This window comes from Penicillium vulpinum (genome assembly GCF_028829585.1).
Source record: "Penicillium vulpinum strain IBT 29486 chromosome Unknown utg000004l_segment0_segment0, whole genome shotgun sequence".
Taxonomy (NCBI): Eukaryota; Fungi; Ascomycota; class Eurotiomycetes; order Eurotiales; family Aspergillaceae; genus Penicillium; species Penicillium vulpinum.
The window spans coordinates 1,914,465-1,940,301 of record NW_026643244.1 but is presented as its reverse complement, the minus strand read 5'-3'; the positions used below and the strand labels follow the sequence as shown (position 1 = coordinate 1,940,301).

General features: G+C 49.3%; 9 protein-coding genes across 9 annotated transcripts; 5 read left to right on the top strand and 4 right to left on the bottom strand.

Moving 5' to 3' along the window:
- Positions 1-171: 171 nt before the first annotated feature.
- On the top strand, positions 172-2,616 carry N7479_009283 (uncharacterized protein; the record flags this gene model as incomplete). The annotated part of the gene is made up of 1 exon (XM_057256976.1): positions 172-2,616. One exon carries the CDS (start codon positions 172-174, stop codon positions 2,614-2,616), a length of 2,445 nt encoding a protein of 814 aa, XP_057104434.1.
- Positions 2,617-2,922: 306 nt separating this feature from the next.
- N7479_009282 (Alpha/beta hydrolase fold-3) lies at positions 2,923-4,471 on the bottom strand (the record flags this gene model as incomplete). Its single annotated transcript, XM_057256975.1, has 2 exons — positions 2,923-3,907; positions 3,978-4,471. The coding sequence occupies 2 exons, from the start codon at positions 4,469-4,471 to the stop codon at positions 2,923-2,925; spliced, it is 1,479 nt and encodes a 492-aa protein (XP_057104433.1).
- A 982-nt stretch (positions 4,472-5,453) lies between these two features.
- Positions 5,454-12,529, top strand: N7479_009281 (putative sensor histidine kinase/response regulator; the record flags this gene model as incomplete). The annotated part of the gene is made up of 2 exons (XM_057256974.1): positions 5,454-8,413; positions 8,470-12,529. The coding sequence occupies 2 exons, from the start codon at positions 5,454-5,456 to the stop codon at positions 12,527-12,529; spliced, it is 7,020 nt and encodes a 2,339-aa protein (XP_057104432.1).
- A 320-nt stretch (positions 12,530-12,849) lies between these two features.
- On the bottom strand, positions 12,850-13,911 carry N7479_009280 (allantoicase; the record flags this gene model as incomplete). Its single annotated transcript, XM_057256973.1, has 1 exon — positions 12,850-13,911. The coding sequence occupies one exon, from the start codon at positions 13,909-13,911 to the stop codon at positions 12,850-12,852; it is 1,062 nt and encodes a 353-aa protein (XP_057104431.1).
- Positions 13,912-15,125: 1,214 nt separating this feature from the next.
- N7479_009279 (uncharacterized protein) lies at positions 15,126-15,452 on the bottom strand (the record flags this gene model as incomplete). The annotated part of the gene is made up of 1 exon (XM_057256972.1): positions 15,126-15,452. One exon carries the CDS (start codon positions 15,450-15,452, stop codon positions 15,126-15,128), a length of 327 nt encoding a protein of 108 aa, XP_057104430.1.
- Positions 15,453-17,669: 2,217 nt separating this feature from the next.
- On the bottom strand, positions 17,670-19,339 carry N7479_009278 (putative MFS sugar transporter protein; the record flags this gene model as incomplete). Its single annotated transcript, XM_057256971.1, has 2 exons — positions 17,670-18,311; positions 18,362-19,339. The coding sequence occupies 2 exons, from the start codon at positions 19,337-19,339 to the stop codon at positions 17,670-17,672; spliced, it is 1,620 nt and encodes a 539-aa protein (XP_057104429.1).
- A 767-nt stretch (positions 19,340-20,106) lies between these two features.
- On the top strand, positions 20,107-22,329 carry N7479_009277 (glycoside hydrolase family 95 protein; the record flags this gene model as incomplete). Its single annotated transcript, XM_057256970.1, has 1 exon — positions 20,107-22,329. One exon carries the CDS (start codon positions 20,107-20,109, stop codon positions 22,327-22,329), a length of 2,223 nt encoding a protein of 740 aa, XP_057104428.1.
- Positions 22,330-22,700: 371 nt separating this feature from the next.
- Positions 22,701-24,217, top strand: N7479_009276 (glycoside hydrolase family 1 protein; the record flags this gene model as incomplete). The annotated part of the gene is made up of 2 exons (XM_057256969.1): positions 22,701-24,033; positions 24,084-24,217. 2 exons carry the CDS (start codon positions 22,701-22,703, stop codon positions 24,215-24,217), a joined length of 1,467 nt encoding a protein of 488 aa, XP_057104427.1.
- Positions 24,218-24,582: 365 nt separating this feature from the next.
- Positions 24,583-25,793, top strand: N7479_009275 (putative acyl-CoA:6-aminopenicillanic-acid-acyltransferase; the record flags this gene model as incomplete). Its single annotated transcript, XM_057256968.1, has 3 exons — positions 24,583-24,633; positions 24,703-25,107; positions 25,161-25,793. 3 exons carry the CDS (start codon positions 24,583-24,585, stop codon positions 25,791-25,793), a joined length of 1,089 nt encoding a protein of 362 aa, XP_057104426.1.
- Between the last annotated feature and the right edge of the window lie 44 nt (positions 25,794-25,837).

The following is a 25,837-nucleotide window of genomic DNA, read 5'->3' as shown; positions in this document are numbered from 1 at the left end:
TGAAAGTATCGACGTAATGCGGAATAATTCAGACGGCCTAACCACATTAGGGAATGAGAGCGTATTTACCTCCGTCATTTCTTCACAGTGCAGGAGAATCGCGTCTTTCTCCTTTTTCCTCTACCTTTCCTCCATGTGAACCCTCTGCAGGTCGCAAGAGATATTTCGGTCATGTCATTTGAGAAAAACAATCGAGTCTCGCGAGACAGGCAACCGTCACATTTCCGACGCGCCTCGAAATTCGACCATTACGATATACCCGCAAAGCTCCCATCACCCCCTCAAGAAGATGGTCCGCATCCACGGCACGCTATTCGCCCAAGATCTCTAGCCGATGCATATAGAGACGTATCGAAAAACACAATGTCCACCACATACGACGACGAATACCAATATGTGACAACACCAAGCCCGCGATCGAAGCGGCAGCCGATTAACGCGTTCTCGCCCATATCTCAGACTTCCCCTCCTCCTAAGGAACTTGAGGACGCATATAGGCGAATTGATGAAGATGACGCTCTAGCCGATCTGGTGCGCGACTATGACTGGGAGCCACAGTTCAGCGCACGCTCCGGAAGCCGAAGTCGCCCCCAAGCAAAGGACACAAATAACGGCAGAGGATCTGCCAATGGACGGCCCTTATCCGACGCTGGTTTTAGCGATGAACTCGGTGACCATCGAGCCCGCAAGAGCAGGGATTATACCAAGGATGAAGAGCGCCTAAAGCGCGTCACAGGACAACGCTCGCCGGTCTTCAGCAGGGCTCAGGTCGGACGGGATGCTCTAACGGCAGATAATTTGAGAAGGCGAATGGAAGATAATATTGAGGCAGACAATCATGCACAAGAGGCCGACAGGAACGGTGTTCCTTCGCCCAATATACCCACTGGTTGGGGTCATCGGGCAGGTTACCGACAAGAATGGGAGAGAAAACCCATCCAACGTAGTCTCTCTGAAGAAGAAAAGGAAAAGGCGCGTCGACTCTGGTCGCCACCTATCACGGAAGAAACCGAAGCCCCCAAGCTTACGCGTACCTCACCTCGTTCTCCGGCGCGGAGCACACTTTCTGCTAGGAGCGCTTTGGAAGAACGCACTGCCAATCCGCATATGCAGGCAAAGCAGGAGGACTTTGGGGAAACGCAGTCTGGTGCAAAGCTGACCTCGCCCATTAGTGGTGGCGAGGCAATTCCCAATTCCCCTATCACAGTATTCAAAAACTTGTCATTCGCGAGGCCCAACCCTAGCAAGCGCGACTCCCGGGATCTACTACGCAAACTTTCTCGGACTGAAACCCCCAAAATTGATCATGTTCAAACTCCCGAGCCATTCAAACTGTTTGAAAACAAAATCTACGATAAAACCCCTCGGGTAACTGGCGCATGGATCGACACTCCCATGACCCAGCGGGTGGCTGAAAAGGTCGAGCTTCCCGAAGATCTGACTAAAGACATCATTCCTCCACGCATAACAGATGAGCCCAACGATATTACACCTCCTACAAAACCCACAGATGTCAAATTGAAAGCCGAGGAACCGAAGCCCGCGCAGACTACCAAAAAAGATCCTCTTCCGGAACCACCCCTTGGGAAACAGTCAAGGCCCCCGTTGCAGCGGCCTCATCTACCTAAAAGTGCCCTGGAGACCGTCATTGAGGATGCCAGCTCCGGCAAGGACCTCGAGTTTGGAGATGATACCATCGAGTCACTTCAAGCACTTATGGACGCTGGGCCAGGCGAACCCAAAATCGAGCAAGATGATGAAGATTACGAAAAGGCCGTCGTCGCCCAGCTGGAAAATGCAAGTTCAAAAGGGAATGCCGTGGTCAACTTGGATTCATTAAATCTCAAGCTCAACTCTCTAATGAGACATATCGACGAAGTCAAGAAAGGGCTTGACGGACTGGAAGATAAAGTTACACGAGACACCGCAATTGTATCGCAGGAAAGCTCCTCGATCAAGAAGAGCCTGCAGTCGAGCCCACAGCCATCACATTTGCACACGGGCGAATCATGCAAAGGGTGCGGCACGCACTCTGATGGACGAGTCTACGCCGCGATACCTCTTCCACGGCTGTGGAAGCGGAGCCCGCGATCCCAACGCCTTCACCCCACCAACCTTGGCTGGTTTATCATCGTTTCACTCTCGTGGTATATCATCGAATGTCTGATGTGGGACCAGTATAGTCATCCCGAGATATCCGAAAGATGCGAAGGCTACTGCCTGCAGCCCGATGCACCTGAATACCCCTGGGTAACTGTCACAATGTTGTGGCGCTGGTCACATCTATCAACTGTTTTTGCCCCACTTTTTGCTATCTGTGTTGCTTTCTCTCGTCTCGTGGCGCAATTGATGGGTCTTTCGGATGGCTACGTGGATGATGCGCCAGAGCTTGGAAATATCATTGGCGAAATCCGCATCAACGGAACGCCTGTTGCGTTCCCTTGGCTCTCGGCCCCCACACCTGAAACCATTGTGCCTCAACCACAGCAGGTTCAATATACACAGCAGCCTGTGCAACCAGTGCAGCCTGTCTGGTCAGCTCGGAACCCGCCTCCGCAGATGTGGGAGAATCAGCTGTCGGGGGAGGATGCAATGGACAATGATGAATATCTTTAGTTCCCAGGCATGTTCCTCAAATTGCCAGATGTTTGCTTTTTTAGTTTAGCTACTATCTAATGCAATCCCAAGTAGCGATTCATTGCTACAGAGAGCGTTTCTCTAAGAAAGTAACCAAGCATTTAAAGTTTTCTGCATATGCATATAACCACATAAGCACGCAATGAGTCCACATAAGCTAGACGTATGACTGGCCCTATCGGACTACTCCCGAGGTCATCACATACAAAGTTCGTCGTAAAATCATTAAACATCTAAATAGGGTATGATGAGGCGAAATGGAAAGAGAACACCATATAAAACAACTCACAACCGCGCTGTCGCACGCCATTGCTTCTGTAGTTCAATCTCTCCCTCCAGCTTCCAAGCAGCGATTTTTTGCATAAGGGCCTCAACCTGTTCATCACTAGTTTCACAGGCCTTTTCGATCGGTATCTTCTTTATCAACTGCAGCTTGAAGCCCAACCAGGTGAGGTTCCCCGTTGACACGACCCGGCCGGCAACCGCATCACGACAGAACCCAGCAAAGCTCTCGAAGAAACGATGACTAGCTGGCCTGCCCATCATGAGTATACCGTGACAGTGCGGCATACCCTCGAACATCTCCGCAACGAGGGGCACACCAGCCTGGTAGACGCGGCGCGCTAGAACGAGAGCCTCGTCTGTAAGGCCTTCCTCGCCAGTTGAGATCCAGATAGGCGGTGCGTTCTTCCAGAGATCAGCTCGGATGGCGAGTGGAGATACCAATGGGTGACTCAGCATGCTGGCGTTGCAGTAGACATCAGCGCGAGGTGGGGACGTGGGCCATATATCATCTGGCGTGAAAGGGAGCGGGGTGAATGGAGTCTTGATAGCTGGGTCGTCGGAGGGCACAAGCGGCGCCTCAAGGTAATCGAGGTGTGCGTTACCGCTGGTAGATGGCATGGAGCGCGTCACGTCACACCACGGGGAAATGGTTGCGACGCCTGCGGGCAGTTCTATGGGCACATCTTTGCCGTGGAAGCGGATTGTGTGCGATGCGCGGTCGAGGGTCAAGAGTGTTTGAAGGAGGACTAGTGAGAGGTTCCCGCCGGCAGAATCGCCTGCGAATACGATCTTGTTGGCTGGTACGGGTTTGTGGAGAGAGCCTGGAGGCGGGTGGAGGAGCGAGAGGTATGCTGTTAAGGCGTCGACAAGTGCGGCTGGAAATGGGTTTTGAGGAGCGAGGCGATATCGCACGGAGAGGACCGGGGCGCCCGTTAGGTGAGACAGGTGTGCGACAGGGACACGATGGCTGCAAGGATCCAAAAGACTTTTATGTTTTGGATGCGTCAGCTATGTGTACCGTCCACGGGTTGTTAGAGGGTTCAGCGACAACTCACAAGTAGGCACCTCCATGGAAATACAAAATCGTCATATCAGATGGCGATTCCTCGCGCAGCTTGTGGTATTTCTCCTCTTCCGAGAGATCGGGCTCTGGTGTTTTCTTTCCAACTCCGCCGCGGTAACCGGTCCATTCGGCTTCGACAGCGATAGTTTCCGGAACATCGTATGTCTCATCGCCTGTCTTAAGATCTTCGATTGCGCGTAGTACTGCATCGCGCACTTCGATCTCGGGCTGCGGAAGGGTCACCTTGGATACCCACATAGGTCCTTTGACTCCAGGGTCACGTATTCCTTGTTTCTGGGTTTTACCGAGTGGAGCATTTATTGCCATGAATGAGCGAATAATAGCGACTGTTAATTCGGTACGCATGTCCTGTTTCCCCTTGACAGGAGACATTTGAAAGCCATGTAAGAGGATCGTCTTGAGGATCAAAGGGATGCGGGCTAGCAGCGCCTTCAAGAGACCGAGAGGTTCCTTGAGTGAACTCATAGTGCGAGGAGAGCAATTTTGCTGGCTCCTGCGAAATTTGTATTTTTTTTTACAAAAAGAGGGCTGGGATGAGAGGATCTAGATGTTTGGGATCCCAAAACAATTTAGTTCCTGAGTGGCGTCAGTGCCGAGGTCCGGACTCGTGGAGCCATACCCCACAATAACTCCGAGTTGCCTGCTTCAATACAAATTATGTATGTATACTACTTTGTATACTATTAATATTGCATCAGTCAGATTCTGAAGTTAGATGTTGAATCTACCAAGTTAGATTATATTCAATCCTCAGGAGTCGAGGTGATATATGTTATGTGTACGATTTCCTTTTAATATTGTATTCTTACTAGTATCTTCTTTCTACATACCATGATGAACTTTGCCCCGGAGATACATATGATACTAAGGACACATTCAAGCCTATCCTTTTTGAATGATTCCATATTTTCTATAGTTCTGAAATACGGCGGTTCCTGGCCTCCTATCTATTATAAGTTGAGCCGCATATATTTAAAAACAAAAAAAGAAAACATAGCCTATTTCTCAATGATGTCAGACAACATGCAGCCCAGCCCAACAGTACTTTGTAAGTCATATTCCCCCAAAATATCCTATTAATATCAATAATATGAATGTTGATATAAGGTCCCATCCAATCAGCTACCCTAATCCGGTGCTTGTAAGAGATGACTAATTTTACAGCCTCAGGCATCAACATTTCTCATGATTGTCAATTCTTAAGTTACCCTGGTTTGTTTTAGACTCGTTTGTTTTTGATGTCTTCACTTTGCACGCCTAGGGCGACCCTTCTCTACCTGTTCGCTGTACATTTTACTGAGCATCATCTATCTTGTGGATGCTGTTTGCATCTTTCATGCGTGCCCCCCCGTCGTCCTAAACTCACCACCCCCACTGAATTCGACCCATCGCCTTGGGACATGTTCATGGTAGCAACCCAGGCTTACACGACTCAATAATTTGGGAGATGGAGGAGAGTACTCTGCTCGGCGAAGACCTGCCGCTTCCACCGGCCCGACTTTTCGAACGATTAGGCCAGTTACCTGGTTATACCTGGGATCAGACAGTCGAACCGTTTCATTCAACATACAACCACTGGCATATTTCAGGATTCCGGCATGCCTTAGAGCCAGATATTTTAACCCCCCTGGCAAATTCCTCCAATCCCGCCTCCTCCGGACCGTCGAGCCTCACGCGCTTCTCCCCGCGCACAGAAACCCGACCATCCACCCGTGCTTTGCGAAGATTGAGCGTCAGCGATGCCAGTAGTGACATTTCACTTTCCAACCAACATAGCCTAGAAACAGACCAAACATGGCTACCGGTCATCGCACGAATTTCCACCAACATTATTCGACTCGAGCGAGAGTTTCACATGCTCAGGTCAATTGTACAATCGTCGGATCCGGATTGCAATCATACAATACGACCAGTCGACCTGATCAGGTTGCAGCCAGATGACGGACAATCGAAGACGCTGCTGGTTGCGATTTTCGAGTCTCCAGGCCATGACAGGTTGCGAGATCTGGTCACGTTTGGCCCTGCCTCATTTGTGGCGGGGTCTAGAGGTGAAGACAACAATGCCACCCCCAACGAGCAGGTCTCCTTACAATCCTTTTTTGATTTCGCAATCGGGGCATGCGATTGCCTGGAGATTTTACACTATGGCCTGAAGACAGTGCACGGCGAGATCAGAGGTGATGCGTTCCATTTTTGTGCAGAGACTGGTGCAGTGAAGCTCTCAAACACCGGCAATGGTGCTAGATCATTCGATAACGTACTCAGCGAGGGCTGGTCCTCCGTTTCGCGCGAGCTTGGAGCCAAGTACAAGCTGCAATTTATTGCTCCAGAGCAGACTGGAAGGATGCCCACAGAACCGGATAGTCGCACTGATATATATGCGCTGGGCCTCTTTTTCTGGTCCATGCTGGTAGGGAAGCTACCATTCGAAGGAACCGACCCTGTTGAAGTCGTACAAAATGTACTAGGCAAAAGATTGATACCAGTATCTGGGAAACGAATGGATATTCCCGATGCTCTCTCCGCTGTAATCCAAAAAATGACACAGAAGGTGGTTCATGATCGCTACCACACAATTTCATCTGTGAAGAGAGACTTGACCCATATTGCTAAATTGCTTGGCGATGGTGACGGTGAAGCATTGAGCAATTTCCAAGTCGCGCAAGGAGACGTGTCTTCATTTTTCACTCTCCCAACGCAAATGTTTGGCCGGAAACAAGAATATGACAAAATTCTCAATATCATCGAGAAGGTCAATAAGCGCCAGGCGGCTGCCTTGGCCAAAGCTGGAATACAGAGTCCTGGCACAGCCCACGCTCTCACATCGGCTTCATCCATCTCTGAAAGCCGTATCGAAAGCCTCGAGTTTGCTTCTGTCTCTAGTGGTTCTGGCTCCTTTCATCTGACTCCTCATCATCTCGCACAAGTAAACACCTATGAATCTGCGGCGGATAGTGACACTTCGTTTTCTACTCCGAAACATACACTTATGCCCGATGTGTATGGCCAAAGCCCAAGACCGGCTTCAACCGGAGTTAAGAGCCCATCGCACTCTCGTTCTTCCCATAACACAGACCGAGAAAGTCATCCCTCCTTCGGTCAACACAGTCAGCCATCAACAAATCATACTGTTAGTCAATCGGGATCACTCCATTCCTTGAATAAACAGAAGAGTGTTGGGAAGTCTCGCCGCAGTGAGCGCTGTGAAGTGATCACAATCAGCGGTCCCGCTGGGATTGGGAAAACGGATCTTTTAAATCGGATACAGCCAACAGTTCGCAAACTCGGATGCATAGCAATTACTCGCCTGGACCGAGCCAAACGTGTCCCATTTGAACCTTTCGCAAAATTATTGGCCAGTCTTTTGCGCCAGATTTTCTCCGAGCGCGATGTCACTACTGACTACCACAACAGTGTTAGAATGGCCCTGCGACCAATGTGGCCTACTCTGCACAGAGTCTTGGATCTTCCCGAGCAGTTGATGTCCCCTGGCGCGAAATACAGACCGACTGAAGCAAAAGCCAATCTGCTCATGCCAGAGAAGGGCGAGCCATCCACATACGTCAATATCCCTGGGCTGGATCAAGGGCAGACTTCCCAGGATTTCTTTTTGGCAAATGCCGCCTCGAAAAACATGCGGCTCATGGAGACATTCCTTGAGATTCTGCGAACATTGTGTAATTTCAAACTTATCACCATATGCCTTGATGATCTCGAACATGCAGATGACGAAACTTTGGACTTGGTATTGAAAATCATCAAAGCAAAGCTCCCCTGTGTGCTGATCCTGTCGAGCCGTAGGGATGAGATTACATCTAGTCAAGTGAGGTCTCTATTTATGGAAGATCTACCAACGGTTACGCGAATCGCACTCGACCCCCTTGGAGAGCAGCATGTCATGGAAATTGTAGCAGTGACAATGCATCAGAAACCCGGTCAAACATTGACACCACTGTGTGCGGTAATTCAAGAGAAGAGCCGAGGAAACCCCTTCTACGTTCGGGTAATGCTTGAGACTTGTTACAGAACAAACTGTATTTGGTATTCGTGGAAGGACTCAAAGTGGCTATTCGACCTTGATCGGATATTCACAGAGTTTGTGGCCCCTATCTACGGCGAAGAGCTTGGACTTGGATTTCTTACCAAGCGTCTTCAGGACATCCCTCAAGCTGCTCGATCAATCATGATCTGGGGAGCTCTTCTGGGCAGCCCGTTCTCTTTTTCTCTTGTGCAAAAGCTTCTGACAAGTGAATTTGTCTATTCGAGCAATGACGACGAGGATGTTGATCTCACATCACCGCAAAATGTCACACTTATCAGACAATCTGAAGGCGATATGGTTGTGGGATTGCAGTTTTTGGTTCAAGCAAATCTCTTGAACACGGGGAAGACCGACGATGAGTTTAGGTGAGGCATCTACTGTTGGTTTATCCTGTAGTCAAATCGCTTACTAATTTCCTTAGGTTTGCCAATGAACGACTTGCACAGGCTGCTCTTTCTTTGAGCGAGAGTCGAAATGTAGAGAAGATGCATTTCGTTGTTTCACAAGCGCTGATGAAATATTACCACGACCATCGCAGTCGCTATTCGATGGCCCATCATGTGGCACTTGCGTCGCGGACTATCAAGTCTCGTGTCAGCAGGCGCCTCGAATATCGACGGATCTTATGGGATGCCGGACAAACCGCTTTCCAGTCGGGCGCGCGACCCTCTGCACTTTGGTACTTCCGCCATTGTATCGCTTTACTTCAGGATGATATGTGGAATGACCTTAAACCCGATGTTTATTACGATGAAACAATGCGGCTATTTATCACAACCTCCGAGATGTCGTGGTCTCAAGGCCACAATGACGAGGCCCTCCAGTTGATCAACGAGGTGTTTGTTCATGGCAAGGACGCCGTAAGCAAGTCGAGAGCCTGGATCATCAAAGCCAAAATCTTCGCTCAGATAGGCGATCACCACCGCTCGATGGAATCACTTCTCACCTGCCTTGATGAACTCGGTGTGCATATTCGTGAACCTACAACTTATGAGGAGTGCGATGCTGCCTATATTCGCCTCAAGTCCTATCTCGACACTGCCGATTTGAGCTCTATTGCCCACAAGCCAGTCTCCAAGGACCCCACTGTAGTAACTATTGGCACAGTCATGGCGGAGGCGATGACAGTCACGTACTGGGACGATGCACTGACGTTTTATCGGATGGCGCTCGAAGTAATGAACATTCATATCTTCAAGGGTGGATTCACACAGATCGCAGTAGGTTGTTCCCATCTTGCCATGATCACCATGAGTCGCTTCAAGGATATCGAGTTTGGTACAAGGCTTAGCGAGCTTTCGCTGGAGCTGCTCGAACGCTGCCCTGAATTATCGACTCAGACCAGAGGCTCGATCGTTCATAATCTCTACGTCAGCCATTTACGTGTTCCTATGGCATCAACGCTACCGGCCTTGGAAGCTTCGCTCGAGGCTTCTTTCTCAATGGGTGACCCATATCTTACCTTGATCAGCATCTCATCAATGGCCATGTGTCGATTGTATCTTGGTCAAGACATGGCGCAGCTGGAGACTTTCTGCGTGGAGACCCCCGAAGAAATTCCCAAGTGGCAACAAGATACCCGGGGTGGAGCTAGTCTTATTGCAGTCCAGCAAGTTTCACGCGCTCTGCAAGGAAAGACCGAATCCCGATCTCCGGACGGTATCATGTCAGACGCCAATCACAACACATCTGAGTATATGACGCATTTGGATATCAACTCCACCAATGCTGACAGACCTCGTGATGTCTACTGGGGTCTTGCCATGATCCCACTGTTCTTGTTCGGTCACCACAACAGAGCAATCCAAGTCGGTACTCAACTTTTGTTCACCACACACAGGCTCTGGTCTGCACGTGTGTCTTACCTTGTTTATTTCTATTTGGCAGCCTCCCTCCTCACGCTTCATAATGATAACCCCTCTCAAGGACATCTCGACGGCAAGATGGACACAATCTTAGAATACAAGGCCGAGATCGATTTTGCTCGAGATGCATCTGAATCAAACTATGGCATGTGGGCTATGATTCTAGAAGCCCTGATCGCCGAGGTTCGCAACGATCATAGCGGTGCCATACAGGGCTACGAATCTGCGATCGACCATTGCCAAATCCATGGTTGGCCACTTGAAGAAGCCTTGGCCCTCGAGCTGCAGGGCGAGTTCTTGGTTAGACGTGGAGCAAAGAGGGCGGCTCGTGCAATGATCCAAGATGCTATCGCTTCATGGAGCTCCATTAGCGCCAGTGGCAAATCATCGCAGCTTGCTGAGAAACATGAATGGTTACTTAAGACAGCCACATCGGCAAAAACCGTCGATGTTGGCTGTCAGACTGTTGATTCACTTCTTGAGATCAGCCGTGACGTTGTGCAAGAGGAGATTTTGGTGCCCCAGAAGATGGAAGAGCATGAGAGGAGACAGCAGTGGATTGAGCAAAATGGTGTTGCTGCCGGAGAACGGTCTCTAGACATATCAAGTGTTGGGTTAGACATTATTGACTTGTCAAGTATTCTCGAGTCCAGCCAAGTCATGTCATCCGAACTTCAAATTGACAAGCTTTTCACGAAAATGCTCGAGATCATCTTGGAATCCTGCAACGGATCCGATTTCGCCACCATTGCTACCGATTTTGATGACAACGGCTTCGCAATTGCCGCAGCAGGTGATTCTGAAAGGGGCCAGAAGTCATTCCCAGAAGGTCTACCTTTCTCGGAAATGGAGGATCGAATGGCTTTGCATATCTCTGACTATGTCATGCGTACAAAGGAGGAGGTTCTTGTTCACAATGTTCTCGAAGATGAACGGTTTTCCAACGTGAGCGAGACCTATCTGGCAAAATTCCCCGCAGGTCGGTCTGTTATCGCATTGCCAGTTGTGCAAGGAGATCGCCTTCTCGGCGTTATTCATTTGGAAGGAAAACCAAATTGGTTCACACAGCGCAACGTAGTGGTTCTGCATTTGCTTTGCAACCAGATTGGCATTTCGTTGTCCAACGCGTTGCTCTTCCGTGAAATTCGCAAGGTCAGCGCCAAGAATGCTTCCATGATTGAGTCACAAAAGCGTGCCTTGGCATTAGCACGCGAGGCCGAACAGAAGGCAAAGAATGCAGAGGCCGAAGCCAAGCACAACGTGAAGTTAAAGGAAGATGCAGCAAAGGCCAAATCAATTTTCCTTGCCAACATTTCTCATGATCTGCGCACTCCCATGAACGGCGTGATTGGTCTGTCGGAACTTCTCAAGGGCACTTACCTTGACAAAGAGCAAGATGAATATGTTGAATCGATTCGTGTGTGTGCTGATACCTTACTCACCCTTATCAATGACATCCTCGATTTCTCGAAGCTCGAGGCCGGAAAAATGAAGATCTCCACGGTCCCACTCAATCTAAAACAAACCATATCAGAAGTGATCCGGGCTTTACGATACACGCATCGTGACAGAGGGCTGGAAACCATCGAGAACCTTGATAAGGTACCGCCAGAGCTCGTTGTTCTTGGCGATCCTGTTCGCCTCCATCAGATTTTCATGAATCTCCTCAGCAACAGTTACAAGTTCACTCCTGCCGGGTCAGTTACGGTCAAAGCGAGGGTTGCTCGTGAGGGCAAAGGTCGGGTTCGCCTTGAATGCTCAGTCACCGACACCGGCATCGGTATCCCAGACGAACAAAAGAATCGCCTTTTCCGACCATTCTCCCAGGCCGATGCATCCACGGAAAGATCATATGGCGGCAGTGGCCTTGGCCTGTCAATCTGTAAAGCTATCATTGAAGATGTTCTCGGCGGAGCCATCTGGCTTGAATCAACTTCAGGGGTGGGCACGACCGTGACATTCCACTTAGTCTTCAGCAAAGCACCCAAGAAGACGGCCGTCAAGACTGCATGGTCACAAGATCTAAGCAATGTAGCAAACGAAGGACGTCGGACCTCGGCTCGCGACCTCACCCAAATCCCTCGTGACCAGATCCGAGTGTGCATTGCCGAAGACAATCCAATCAACCAAAAGATCGCCGTCAAATTCGTTACTGGCCTTGGCCTCCAGTGCGACGCATATAGCGACGGCAAACAAGCGGTCGATGCTCTGCGCGCAAGCTCCCGAGAAGGTAATCCATTCCACGTGGTTCTCATGGACGTGATGATGCCCACTCTTGACGGATACAACGCGACCCGCGAGCTGCGCCGAGATCCCGACCCAAATGTAAACGAAGTGCTAGTCATCGCCATGACCGCAAGTGCCATCGAAGGCGATCGCGAGAAATGCCTAGAGGCTGGCATGAACAATTATCTCCCGAAACCCGTCCGCTCGCCTATTTTGAGCGAACTATTGGACAGGTATCTCGCTCCTGCGCCGCCATCCTACCCTAAGTCTCGCCTTGCTATCCGAGAAAAGCGTTCGAAAGCAAGTATTGATGCTGGCGCTGGCACACCTACCAGTCACTCCTCTTCGGCTTCAGATGAACCGAGGCCGTTGTCACTGGAAAAGAAATGAGTCCATGCATTGTTAATTTATACCCGAGTGTGCAAAGATAGAAGTTAGGCGTCATTTGGGTTGATGAGTTTATCTCTCTTTGGTTTTTTTGCTCTCTTTTTTTGGCTTGTCATTACATTCACTGCATAGGTAGTTCTTCATGTGGTGTTTTTTTTGGATTTAATTCTATGAGAATCATGCATCTGGTTTTTTTCCCTTTTAATCATGATAAATGGCATACTTCTTCATTAGATATATATTCTGGGACAATTGAACATAATGCATTATTTAAGTGTGGCATATCAGCTATATACATAATTCTCATGGTATCAGACAAAAATCTAAGCGCGGCGACCGAAGATGCGGAATCGCTTGACACCACCATCGGGAACAAGGGTCAGCTTGACGTGGCTGAACACCCGAGTATCCTCACCACCAGCAGTGAGATGCTCAGGTCCAAAGACATGCTCGGTGTCTGCCTGGCAGCGTTTGTCACCCTTGACAATCTCAACCCAGTTGGCGTCATCAGCCGAGGGCACACCTTCACCAGAAGTGCCAGCAACCAGGCCGTGCACGCGCACAGCGCGAGGGAAGTTTCCACGGAAGTCCTTGGTATCAACAACAACCTTAGAGACCGAGCCGGGAAGACCCAGCTTGACAATAGCCCAGTCGACGTGACCAGCAGCGCGCGAGCGAGCAGTCTCCCATCCGTCACCCATATCCTTTCCACGGCCAGGAAGCAGAGTGTTAGAGGAGGGGGTGTAGTGCTCATCGGAGGCGGCAAGAGCCAGACCGCCGTTGAGAGCAGACGAGAGCTCTTCAACGGAGTCCGAGGCAGTGGGGGCAGGAGAGGGGATGGCGTGACCATAGAGACGGAGACGGGCGAAACCACCGTCGGGGTACATCAGGAGACGGAAGTGAGTGTAGGGTTTTTGGGTGGCCTCGGCAGGGAGCTTCCATCCGTGGCGCTGGGAGGGGCCGCAAGGCGAAGTGGGCAGCAGTGTCTCCCAGCCGGCGAAGTTGGGGTCTGCAATCTGGGCATCTGTAATGCTGCTACCTTCCGGTGCATATGTAGCTTGGAGCTCTGCCTTCTCGCCGTAGTTGCCGACGAAGAATGCGGTGTCTACTTCGACGCCGTGGATATAGCCTGCGGCGACGCCGAGCTTGACCACAGCCCAGTCGTAAGGATCGGGGTTGTGGCGGCGAGTCTCCCAGCCATCGTACCAGGCGCCGGTGTGAATGAAGACGCCGGGGCGTGAAATAGCGGGAGTTGGAGTGAGAAGGTTATCGACCGAAGCGAAGTAGTCGTTTGAGCAGGCCAGGACTTTGCTGTTTAGGTTGCATGATGCTAGGTTGGTAGTGTGTGCGAACACCTGGTCGATATCGGCGGCGGCAACCTGCATTTTGAATAGAATTGTATGGATTATGCGTTTAATAAGATGTCTAGAGAGGAGTCGAAAATGAGGGCGAGTATATACTTTAAATAGCAGTAGTGGGGGTTTTATCGATAAGAGACTTGCCTCTCGAAATGCAATTCCATTACTCGAAAACACTCCATTCCTCTTCTTTTCTACTCATCGGAACCAATCAAAGCCTATCGTCCCCGATATTTCCTTGGAGGTTTGGCCGTTAGGCGCTAAGTTTCAGATCCAATGCCGGTTTAAGGCCTTTCGGAGTTGATTTCGGAGTTGCACCCTTGACCCACTACATGGTAAGCCATATCGGAGGTCTCCGATGGTCGGTGATATCTGAATGGAAGTCTCTTATTGACCAGAAATTAGATGTCAAAGACTCCACAGAAAGCAGAGGAACTGAAAAGGTGCGATTTGCACCTACTGTGTCTACTGTGGTAGTGATAACTTTCCTGCACAACCTGTACAGAGAACTCGGAGTTCATCGGAATTCTGGAATTTGGCCAATAAGACTTGCAATTGGTTCTACTGCGCTCTTGATACTACTAATACACAGATAAGGGCGACACTAGCCGCCCAACTTGGGTTATTTTCTATTATTAGCATGCCATCCATACAATGCAGTATATTGATATAGCATACGTGTATAGATGAAGTGAGGTAAAATGAACGGGAATCAAGTCGATCAAGTCGATCAAGTCAAGCATGGTATCTACCATTGCCCGTACACAGTGTTATACAGTGACGCAGCTATTCCTTGAGTTATTGATTCCCATATATCCCGAGCTTCTTTCACCAAATGGGACACCCGAGTCCTTTGCATGAGTACACACGAGGTGTGACTTTCTGTTGCAATGTTGACCAACCTGCCTGTGTGACACCCAACGGATTCTCCCTCGAGTGAGAGATTCGGGATTAGGAGGCAATGAATTTATTGCCCTCACACATAACCCATAAGCAGATGAGAGGAATCAACTGCTCTGGGAGATAAAACATTAGAAATAAAGACCCATGAGGTCAGCACCCCAGACTATGAGAGTAGACATCAGAGTGAAAGATCGACGTAGTATTTCAGCATGAGGACATCAAACTAAGCTGTGGTGCTTCTAAACCAACGCCAGCAATGCGTTCGTATCATTCAATATGGTGGGCGCAAATAGCAAAATCAAAGAAGAAGAAAAAGAAAAGAAAAAGCACTTTTGTCGCTATCCCTTCCCAGTCGTTTTTGTTGCAGCATTTTCCAAGGCCGTATATCTCCACTCATACTGTGCCATTGCTCTCTTATCACTTGCAGAACGACCTTCATTCTTGCCAGTCAAATCCTTTGTGCCCTGCATCTGTATTTCCCATCCCTTGAGGATTCGAGCCTGGGCTTCCGCGATCGAAGTGAGGTTTGAGTTCTGTGAGGCCATTCGTTCGTCAATCGTGGCATGATAAGATAGTTTGGCGCGGAAGAGGGCCATCTCGCATTCGTCGTATTTGATTCCTTTTGCCTCGGGCACCATGTTGTCTTGTGTACTCTTCGGGGGCATATCGGACTGGACAACGAGAGAGAAAGTGAAAGGTTGTCAATGCAGCAGGCAATAAACTAGTATTATAGTCGTGTTTTGGCAAATAGAATGTGGAATGTGTTGGGATTTTGGAAGAAGGGAAGACAATATGCAAGGTATTATGTTCAAGGTAACGAAGTATATATATCTCAAAGATGAAGCGAGTAATTCATGAACGATGTCCCAACCTGGAGCATGCCTGAAGCAAACATGGAAATATAGTGGCGAAAGAAACGGCGATTTCCAAATTAAGGACCAACAAAACAGCTAGGGAAAATGCAAGAGAAATCTCGATTAATTATATCATGACGAGATCATGTTCACCGTCATTGAAAGGAAACATCGCTCCTCCAATACCCGACATGCCGGATGTATCACACCCAATTCCCCCTCAACGCTGCGCAGAGAAAGGGGGAGCGTGGCCACGGTCAAACCATCCCGGAAAGAGAAGGAGATCAAAAGACACATGCGCATACGCATACAAAGGGTAATTTCAACAAACCCAACAACTTCTTCACACAAGAATTCTGATTTGTGCCTTCTGAGAACGGTACTCGAAGCAGAGCCCTGCACATCCCGTGTTGAGCGGCGATGACCCGTTTGCTTTTTGACGAAAGTGCCATCTGTCTCGTGATGGGAAGCCGAGCCAATCGATCTGGGTTGCCGCCTTCTCTGGCCTTTTTAGTGCAAAAGCCATGGTAACACCGTGTTTGAATTCCCAGACTGCGCAACCGGACGTGCATGACTCTAGGAATTTTGCTAGAAGGGTCGAGCATCAATCGGGAGATGCAGTCCTGTCTCGGTCCGTATGGCCGTGCGCATATCTCTGTGTATCAGGGTCTGTAGATTAGAAGACATCTTTATGCTGTGTGGTTGTACATCCACTATGTACACACGTTTTTTTATATCTTGATGGCTAGTAGGACAGATTGACTGTTTGCACCAAACAATCTGATCCAGATCTCTTTCAGTCGAGAGAGACAATTGAAAAGAGGTTTGATGCTTCTATACGGTTGCCACGAGGGTCAATTCGACATGAGCAAGCAACCGGATTACACGAAAATAGAGTTGATGTAGCCTGCCCGTCATTTCCACCTTACCCGCCCTCTCTCTCTCTCCTCCATGATCTTCATGAAGATCTCAATATGGACAAGTGTCCATTTCACAAAGCTTCGATATTTGCAGACAAGATGAGCTGAAATCTCGTCAATGCTGGTACTGATATGGTATCTGGCCCAGAATATATATAATTGGCAATTGCTACCATTCGTATTTTCTCTTCTATCCGAGAATTACATACCTCTTCAGTGTAAAGAATGAAAAAAGAAATAAACCAGCTGAACTATGTATGCTTCAGCCACATAGGCTCTTTTTGTCTCTTTTTTTAGCTTGCGTCATCACCCAATTCTTCCAGGGATAACCATATTAGGGCTGCAGAGCACCATACTAGGTCATCTGTGACACTACACACTACAAGAAGCCCGTTGACCGTTTTATTTTTTCTTAGCAAAGCACATGATACCGATCAAAGGCTCAAACTATTGATTGTAACAGCCACTTAGAAAGAGGAAGCTAAAAAATAATCGGAGTGCAAAAGGTCCTAACTCGGTACCTGATTTGTTTGTACAACGCTGCAGGCCGAAATGTAGGGGACCTATGGGTCACTATTGCGTTCTGGCCTAGTGGCGATGAGTCTCGGAGAAGAAAAAAAAGAAAGATTTTGTGAGAAGTCTCAGCGGGAAATAGATGGGGTTGGGGAAGGTCTGGGTACTTTAGGGTTCGTGAGATCATCTGATGTCAACCAATTGTCTATAGATCTGAGCTTGGAGTTGAAGCCAATACTGCCTTTTCGGGAAGTTGGTAGGGGTAGGCATTTCAAAGCTCCTATTTCTGATGTCTCATATACGTTTGAGAAGACGGAGAGCGGAAATTGTGTAACAGAACAAGCACCCCTCCGACGGGTAGGCACAGTCATATCGGGTCCGACGCGTTTCAACTGTTCCACTTGTCTTGATTTATATGTAATATTTTAGGAGACTGAAGTTTTTCTATATTAATGATTAATTTTGAGATGACCAGCTCTAAAGTTTCGCTCTAAAGTCCAGAGCCTGCAGCTGAAACAAAGATGGGAAACATATATCAAATCATATTATCCTCTCCCTTTAATTAAAAAAAACTATGTTCCTTGCTCTTACATATTTATAGCTCAGCACTGCCCTCCTCATCCCGGGCCGCATCTCTTCTCGCTTTCTTGGCCTTCTGGATATTCAAAGACATCTTCACTGGGTGGACTCCCGGGGTCTCAAACACCGTGTTAATCTCCTCCAAAGATAAAGAGCTGGTCTCTGGGAAGAACAGATACGACAGGAGGAGCTGGATTGAGTTGTACACGATGTACACAACCCAAATCTTATACCCGACCTTTGAGATACCGACGCCAATTCCATAAGTCTGCGCAGCTCCGGCACCACCTTGGATAAGACTGTAAATACCCATTCCCTTGGCACGAAGTGGCAGAGAGAGAATTTCAATCGGATACAAGTTGTGCATGGTTGCGACGAATGTCGCTGAGAAGGTTTGGTAAAGAAAGATCCAGAGGAGGCTGAGCGCTGCCGCCGCAGTAGTAGGCTTGACCTCGTATTGCCACGATGTGATCGTCGTAGCCGTTTGGAAAATGATCATGCTGATAAGACCCACAAAGATCATGGTTCTTCTGCGGCACTTATCGACTATAAGCGCACCAACGGCCGTAAAGACGAAATAGACAGCCGTTGTGCCGATGTTGATACCGAGCTGCTGCTTTTCGCCATCGATGCCGAGTTGCTGTAGCGAGGGAACCAACTAAAAAAAATTAGCGACCGAATAAGGTGTGATTTAATCTTACCACTTACATAGTACGTGATAATACCACCTCCATTCCATTGCTGGAAGAGCGAGTACAAAATCAAAACCAGCAGTCGGAAACGGGCGGTCTTGGTGAAGAAGACCCGATAGTCCCAGTAGGATCTGTAGCCTGTCGTGTCGTTCTCGAGAGATTCTTCGATTTGTTTCACAACAATGTCGACAATGGGCTCATTGATGTCGGCGCTGGTGGTGTGGTACTTAGCGATGACTTCCTTGGCCTTTTGGTGCTGCCCTCTCAAGACATAATAACGGGGTGATTCGGGAGTGATAAGGTAAATCCCCAGACAAACAATAGCAGGGAACAAAGCCTCAAGAATGAGGGGAACACGCCAGCAGTTGTTGCCAGCCAAATCAGTAAGGCCAATCATGGCACCAAGCATAGCAAGACTGCCGACTTGGAAGCAAGCGCCGAAAAAGCCGACCATAACACCACGCAGATGGATGGGCGAAATCTCGCCAATGTACTGAGAGCTTGACATGAGCGCAGTGCCGAAACCCATGAAGAATCGACCGGCCATGAACATCGGCAGGTTCACGGCGAGACCTTGCATAAGAGCTGCAAAGATGACAATGGCGTTACCGGCGAAATTGATTCCACGACGACCGACCACGTCCGCCAAACCCATGAAGGGTGCTCCACAGACGGTACCGATTTGCATTAGAGCATTGATCAACCCATATGTGCCACCGCTGGTACCGAAACCGAAGTAGTCGTGCCATCTTTCCATGGCATTGATACCACTGATGACACCCCAGTCGATTCCGAAGCCAGCTTGGTTGCAACCATGAATAAACATGATGAGGCCCAGGCGGAATCCAGTCCATGACCAGATCTTCAGAGAATCCTGGGACAACTTCCACAGATCTTCTTCTGTCACCCGTGCCAGGGCAATCTCCTCCACATGTTCCCGAGCATCGCCCTTGTCCAACGTCTCTTCGACGTAGGTGGTATCCGGCTTGGTCATTGTTGCTAGCGAACCCGAATGGACTTGGTGTAAAGTATCAATATGATCGTCCCAGAAGTATGGGGTCGAGAACCCTTGAGCTGCAGTCAGGTTTGAGCCAAGAGCGGGATATGCCGGGGTATTTCAGCTTCGGGGAAATAGCTCTCAGGACGCAAGGGGGGCGATAAAACTACCGGTCGGCATCCAGGCTGATGCTAAGCGACCTATTTGGCCACGGAGAAGGTATGAGCTTTGGAGCATGATTAGCTCGTGGCGTGATATAACTTTCAGAATGGACAGTGATTGGTGAGTTGTGAGTGTCACGTTATGCTCTTCGCACGCCAATTCCTGAATTGCCTTCCTCGACATCGGTACTAAGGATTTCCCACCAGTGAGATGCAAGCGCGGGGGGAACTAGCGTCGGACTGGGGAGTCTCGCTTCGAGCTCTCCCCAACGCTAGTCTAGAGTGGCTGCGTCAACCCCAGCTCACAGAGCGAATGATAATCCGGGGAGTTACATTTAGCCTGGAATCTGGGGAACAGCCGGGGAAAGAGTTAGAGCTGGTGCTTGTTAGCAGGATTACCCGGAATCCTTTGCCCTTCACAAATGGGATTGGTTTATTGATCGGTCCACTAGTCTCTAGCTTCTTTAGCTTATTTGATTCAAGGTATTTCAGCCTGTTCTGTTCAAAAATTGGCGGCTGACGGACCGAACTGCCGCCTTGTTCTACATCAAGCCAACACAGACCAGGCCCGTTGAAGATTATTGAATTATTGAACCATTGAATATGTCGGAACTATGGTACCAGCAGCCTGCGGAGGACTGGAGTTCAGCCCTGCCAGTCGGGAATGGGCGCCTAGGCGCCATGGTGTACGGACGCACCGACACCGAGATGCTACAGCTCAATGAGGATACAGTGTGGTATGGAGGGCCGCAAGATCGCAATCCTCAGGACGCGCTCGAGTATCTGCCGCGCCTGCGAGAGGCTATACGCGCGGGAAACCACGCTGAGGCTGAGAAGATCGCCAAGCTGGCGTTTTTCGCTAACCCGATCAGCCAGCGGAACTATGAGCCGCTCGGTAACCTGTTTTTAGATTTGGGGCATGATCCCAGTCAGGTTACAGGCTATCGGCGCTCACTGGATATTGCGAATGCTACATCGCATGTCAGTTATGAGTACCAGGGCGTTCACTTCGAACGTGAAGTCCTGGCCAGTTACCCGGATGATGTGCTTGCGATCAGATTGCGTTCCTCGAGCAAGGCTGAGTTCGTCATTCGCCTGACACGCATGAGTGACTTGGAATTTGAATCACATGAATGGCTTGACGATGTCTGTGCTACCAGCAACTCCATTACCATGCATGTCACGCCTGGAGGCAAGAACAGCAACCGAGCGTGCTGCAGCGTCTCAGTTCGTTGCGACAGTACTGATAGTACAATTACCAAGATTGGAAATAATCTGGTGGTGAATGCTAGTGATACACTGCTGATCATCGCTGCGCAAACTACATTCCGACACGAGGACATTGACCAGCGAACCAAGCAAGATGCAGAGAATGCCTTGAGCCTCTCTCTGGATGACCTCCGTGCCCGTCATGTTGCGGACTACCAGTCTCTGTACAACCGAATGGAATTGCAACTTGGGCCGGACTCTCCTGAAATCCCAACCGACCAACGTCTCAAGTCTTCTCGAGATCCGGGTCTCATCGCACTCTATCACAATTACAATCGTTATCTCCTAATATCATGTAGCCGGGATGGACACAAATCGCTTCCTGCAAACCTCCAGGGTATCTGGAACCCATCCTTCCATCCGGCATGGGGCTCCAGGTTTACCACCAATGTCAATCTTCAAATGAACTACTGGTCTGCAAACATGTGTAACCTGTCAGAATGTGAACTTCCTCTGTTTGATCTACTGGAGCGTATGGTTGAACCCGGTCAAGAGACAGCTCGGATCATGTACGGATGTCGGGGATGGACAGCCCATTCCAACACGGATATTTGGGCCGATACCGCACCCGTTGATAGATGGATGCCGGCAAGCATCTGGCCTCTGGGTGGTGCATGGCTTTGCTACCATATTTGGGATCATTTCCAATATACATGTGATGAGGCGTTCCTCCGTCGAATGTTCCCCACTCTGCGAGGGTGTGTGGAATTCCTCCTCGACTTCCTAATCGAAGACGCCAATGGTGAATATCTCGTCACCAGTCCGTCTGCTTCTCCGGAAAACTCGTTTTACGACCACAAGGGACAAAAGGGCGTACTGTGTGAAGGATCAACGATCGATATCCAGATCATTGATGCTATTCTGGACGCCTTCCAATCATGCGCCAAAAGACTTGGTCTCGAAGATACCCTTCTTCCGACGGTTCAAGCTACCAAGTCCCGGCTCCCACCAATGAAGATTTCTCCTGCGGGGTATCTACAGGAATGGGCCGCTGACTACGCTGAAGTCGAACCCGGACACCGTCACACCTCCCATCTGTGGGCCCTCCACCCTGGAAACGCAATCACGCCGGGACAGACCCCGCAGCTGGCAGAAGCATGCGGAGTAACCTTACGCCGACGCGCCGAACACGGTGGCGGCCATACTGGATGGAGTCGTGCGTGGCTCGTCAACCTACACGCACGTTTACTCGAAGCCGATGAATGTAGCAGTCACCTAGACTCGCTTTTGTCCCGTTCTACCTTGTCCAATCTTCTAGACAGTCATCCTCCATTCCAGATCGATGGCAACTTCGGCGGTGGGGCGGGTATTATCGAAATGTTGATCCAATCACATGAGCCTGGAGTACTTCGCATTCTTCCAGCTTGTCCGACGGGCTGGACGGGATCCATCCGGGGAGTGCGGGCCCGAGGTGGATTTGAACTCCATTTTAATTTCGAAAATGGCCGTGTCGTAGGTGGAGTGACTATCATTTCGGAGTGTGGAGAGACGGTGGTTGTTCACTTCAATGATTCCCAAGTAAAGATCACCGGGGGTGGTGAGCATAAGATTAAATAGAATAGATTTCGAATTCAAATTTCAATTATAGAAAGAGATATGCTTATTCTTTTAGTTCATTTCCTTAAGGTACTTTTTTGTACTTTTGTACGCGTTAGCATCTTCCCCACCTCGTAATATCCCTGCACTAACCACTAACTATGCACTAACCTCGCACTAACACTGTACTAACCCCGAGCATCCTAAACCAAAACCATCACGGAGCAAATGCCCGCATATCCAATATCAGGATAAATCGAAGAAAATGAGACTTTACCCGGATATGCTTTTGCGGGGCTCCCTCTATACGATGAGAGAGCTCCAAGCTCAAGAAAATAAATTGTCATCCCCTTGTCACAATTCCAGTCCCAACACAGTGACAATACAGCAAGATGGATTTGAACTCAGTACAAGATCTCAAGGATGTGCTTCGGCCTGACTTCTTCCATGGGTATGCCACCGCAGCTGCCCAGACAGAAGGCGCCTGGAACAAGGATGGCAAGGGCGTGTCTATTTGGGATACATTCGCCCACACTCCGGGCAAAGTCGCCGACGGAAGCACAGGTGACGATGCCGTCCGAGCTTACGACTTCTACCGCGAAGATGTGGCGCTCATGAAGTCCTACGGCGTAAATGCCTACCGCTTCTCCCTCTCCTGGCCCCGTATCATCCCCCTCGGCGGCGCCAACGACCCCGTCAACGAAAAAGGCATCCAATTCTACTCCGATTTCATCGATGAACTCCTCCGCAATGGAATCACCCCCTTCGTCACTCTCTTCCACTGGGATATCCCTCAGGCCCTGGAAGATCGGTACGGCGGCATGTTGAATCAGGACGCCTACACTCCTGACTTTGTGCGCTACGCCCACGTTTGCTTCGAGCGCTTCGGCGACCGCGTCAAGCACTGGATCACCTACAACGAGCCCGGCGTCTATACCCTTGCCGGGTACGCAGCAGGCGTGCACGCGCCAGCTAGATCATCCTTCCGCGAGCGCAATGCCGAGGGCGATTCGTCCACTGAGACATTCACCGTCGCACACACTGAGCTGGTCTCGCACGGCCATGCCGTTCGCTTGTACCGTGAGGAGTTCCAGCCCGAACAAAAGGGAACTATCGGTATCACACTGCATGGTAACTGGTCCGAGGCGTGGGATGAGGAGGACCCACGCGATCAGGAGGCTGCAGAGCGCGCGCGCGAGTTTGAAATCGCTTGGTTTGCGGATCCATTGTATAAGACGGGTGATTACCCTGCGTCTATGCGGGCGCAGCTCGGTGACCGCCTGCCGAAGTTCACGGAGGAGGAATCGAAGCTTGTGTTTGGAAGCTCGGATTTCTATGGCATGAATAGTTACACGACTTTCTTCGTGAAGCACAGAACAGCTGAGCCTGATATCAATGACCATAAGGGAAATGTGGAGATCTTTGATGATAATAAGCAAGGTGTCTCTCGTGGAGAGGAAAGTGATACCCCGTGGTTGCGTGCTGCGCCCGGCGGTTTCAGAAAGCTCTTAAACTGGATCTATAAACGCTACCAGATGCCAATTTACATCACCGAGAATGGTACCACCGCCAAGGGCGAAACTGCTCCCACGCCTGAGGTTCTCAATGATGAGTTCCGTATTAGGTTCTTTGAGGGCTATGTCGGCAATGCGTTGGCGCGTGCTGTTAAGGAAGACGGAGTTGATATCCGGTCTTACTTTGCTTGGACATTCACTGATAACTGGGGTAAGTGATTGTTTCATCTGTCTTGTGAATAATTGGCTAACAATTTCTAGAATGGGCCGCTGGATACGCAGATCGTTTCGGTTGCACATTCATCGACTATGAGTCGGAAGAAAAGACTCGCTATCCCAAGCAGTCCGCCTATTACTTGGACAAGTTGTTCAAGCATTTGATTAAGGAAGAATAAATGATGTGTATGGGTAATTAAATAGAATGAATGAAATGCCTGAGTGCTATAAATTTTGTTACAATAAACTAATAACACCTAGACTGTAGATATCGTAAAACAAGCCATATATCGCGGTGCACTGGAGACTATTACATCACTACTATTCTGTATAACACCATAACATCAAGCTCTCATTTGCTGGAGTCTCAAATTATAGCCAGTTGGGGCAGGACTTTGCGATCCTTATCTGGTATACCCCGAATGACTCCAACTGAGGGGAACCGAGATCGGCTCGGCTGTCGAGATATCTCTCAAATCAATTAAATAGCTAAAGATAGCCTTGATTTTGATCATATGAATAACTTATATTATACGTATTCAATATGTCTGAAAATGAACCAATCAAGCTGAAGCTCCAGGGCACTCCTCGAGAAGTACCTTCTCCAATATCAACACCTCCATATTATGAGAACTCCAACTGACTATCAATTACAATTAATTAGATCGGACTACAGCATGGTGGTGCACTGCGGGAACAAATCCATAGCCAAATTTCTATCTACGACCGCATGTTCCAGCACACCTCAAAGCTAACCTGGAAAGATGTGCGCGAAGTCGCAACTGAATTTCAGCCCACGCTCCAGAACCTAACGCCTCATTTGTTCACAGAGATGGAGGGTATTGCAGAGGGCGCCGGGCTAGATATTCTTGACATAATCGCACTCAACTGCCGAAGCGAGATAGCGCTAGGAAGGTTCTCCGATGGCTGTACGTCACTATGCTGGAAGAAAAGCGAGGCAACACGAGTGCTCTCGCAGAATTGGGATTGGACAAAGACTGTCAAGAGGAATCTAGCAATGGTATCAATTGAGCAGGTTGGTAAACCTACCATCTATATGATTACCGAGGTCAGTAATCTTGTGTGCAGTATATATCTTGACATGCAACTAACTATCCTCAGGCAGGAATCGTCGGCAAGGTTGGGTTCAATACGAACGGTGTCGGAATTTGCCTCAATGCAATCCGTGCCAAACCGATGATTAGTAACAAGGTCCCGATTCACGTTGCGCTTCGGTTGTGTCTGGAGAGCATTTCAGTTGACAACGCAGTGAAGACCCTGGAGTCTCTTGGCGGTGTCGCATCTGCTCAACATATCCTATGTGCAGATAGTACCAAGGCTCTGGGACTTGAGCTATCGCCGGTGGGAGACAAGCATATCCCTGAGGATGCATCGGGGATTATCGGCCATACCAATCACTTCCTTGAGAATCGCTATGTGAATGAGCCACCGTGGCTGTCTGGGTCACCTATCCGACTCAAGCGGCTGGGAGAGCTGACACAGGAATTAATTGAGGGCGGTGTTCAGGGCGATGCGATTACTCCTGCTTTGCTGCGAGAACGCATCTTCTCTGATACGTATAACCAGCCTCAGTCCATATGTTGTCAAGAGGATCCATCGCGCGATATCTCGAATAGGAGTAGTACTTTGTTCAACATCGTTATGAACTTGGATCCAAGGAATCTAGGAGCGGAGGTGGTCTTTGGTCGGGTGGGATCTGGAGAGGAAGGGCCCGTGATGAAGATGCCTTGGTGAATATCATGAAAGATCCTGAATATAGACTGGATCTGTGTGTCATA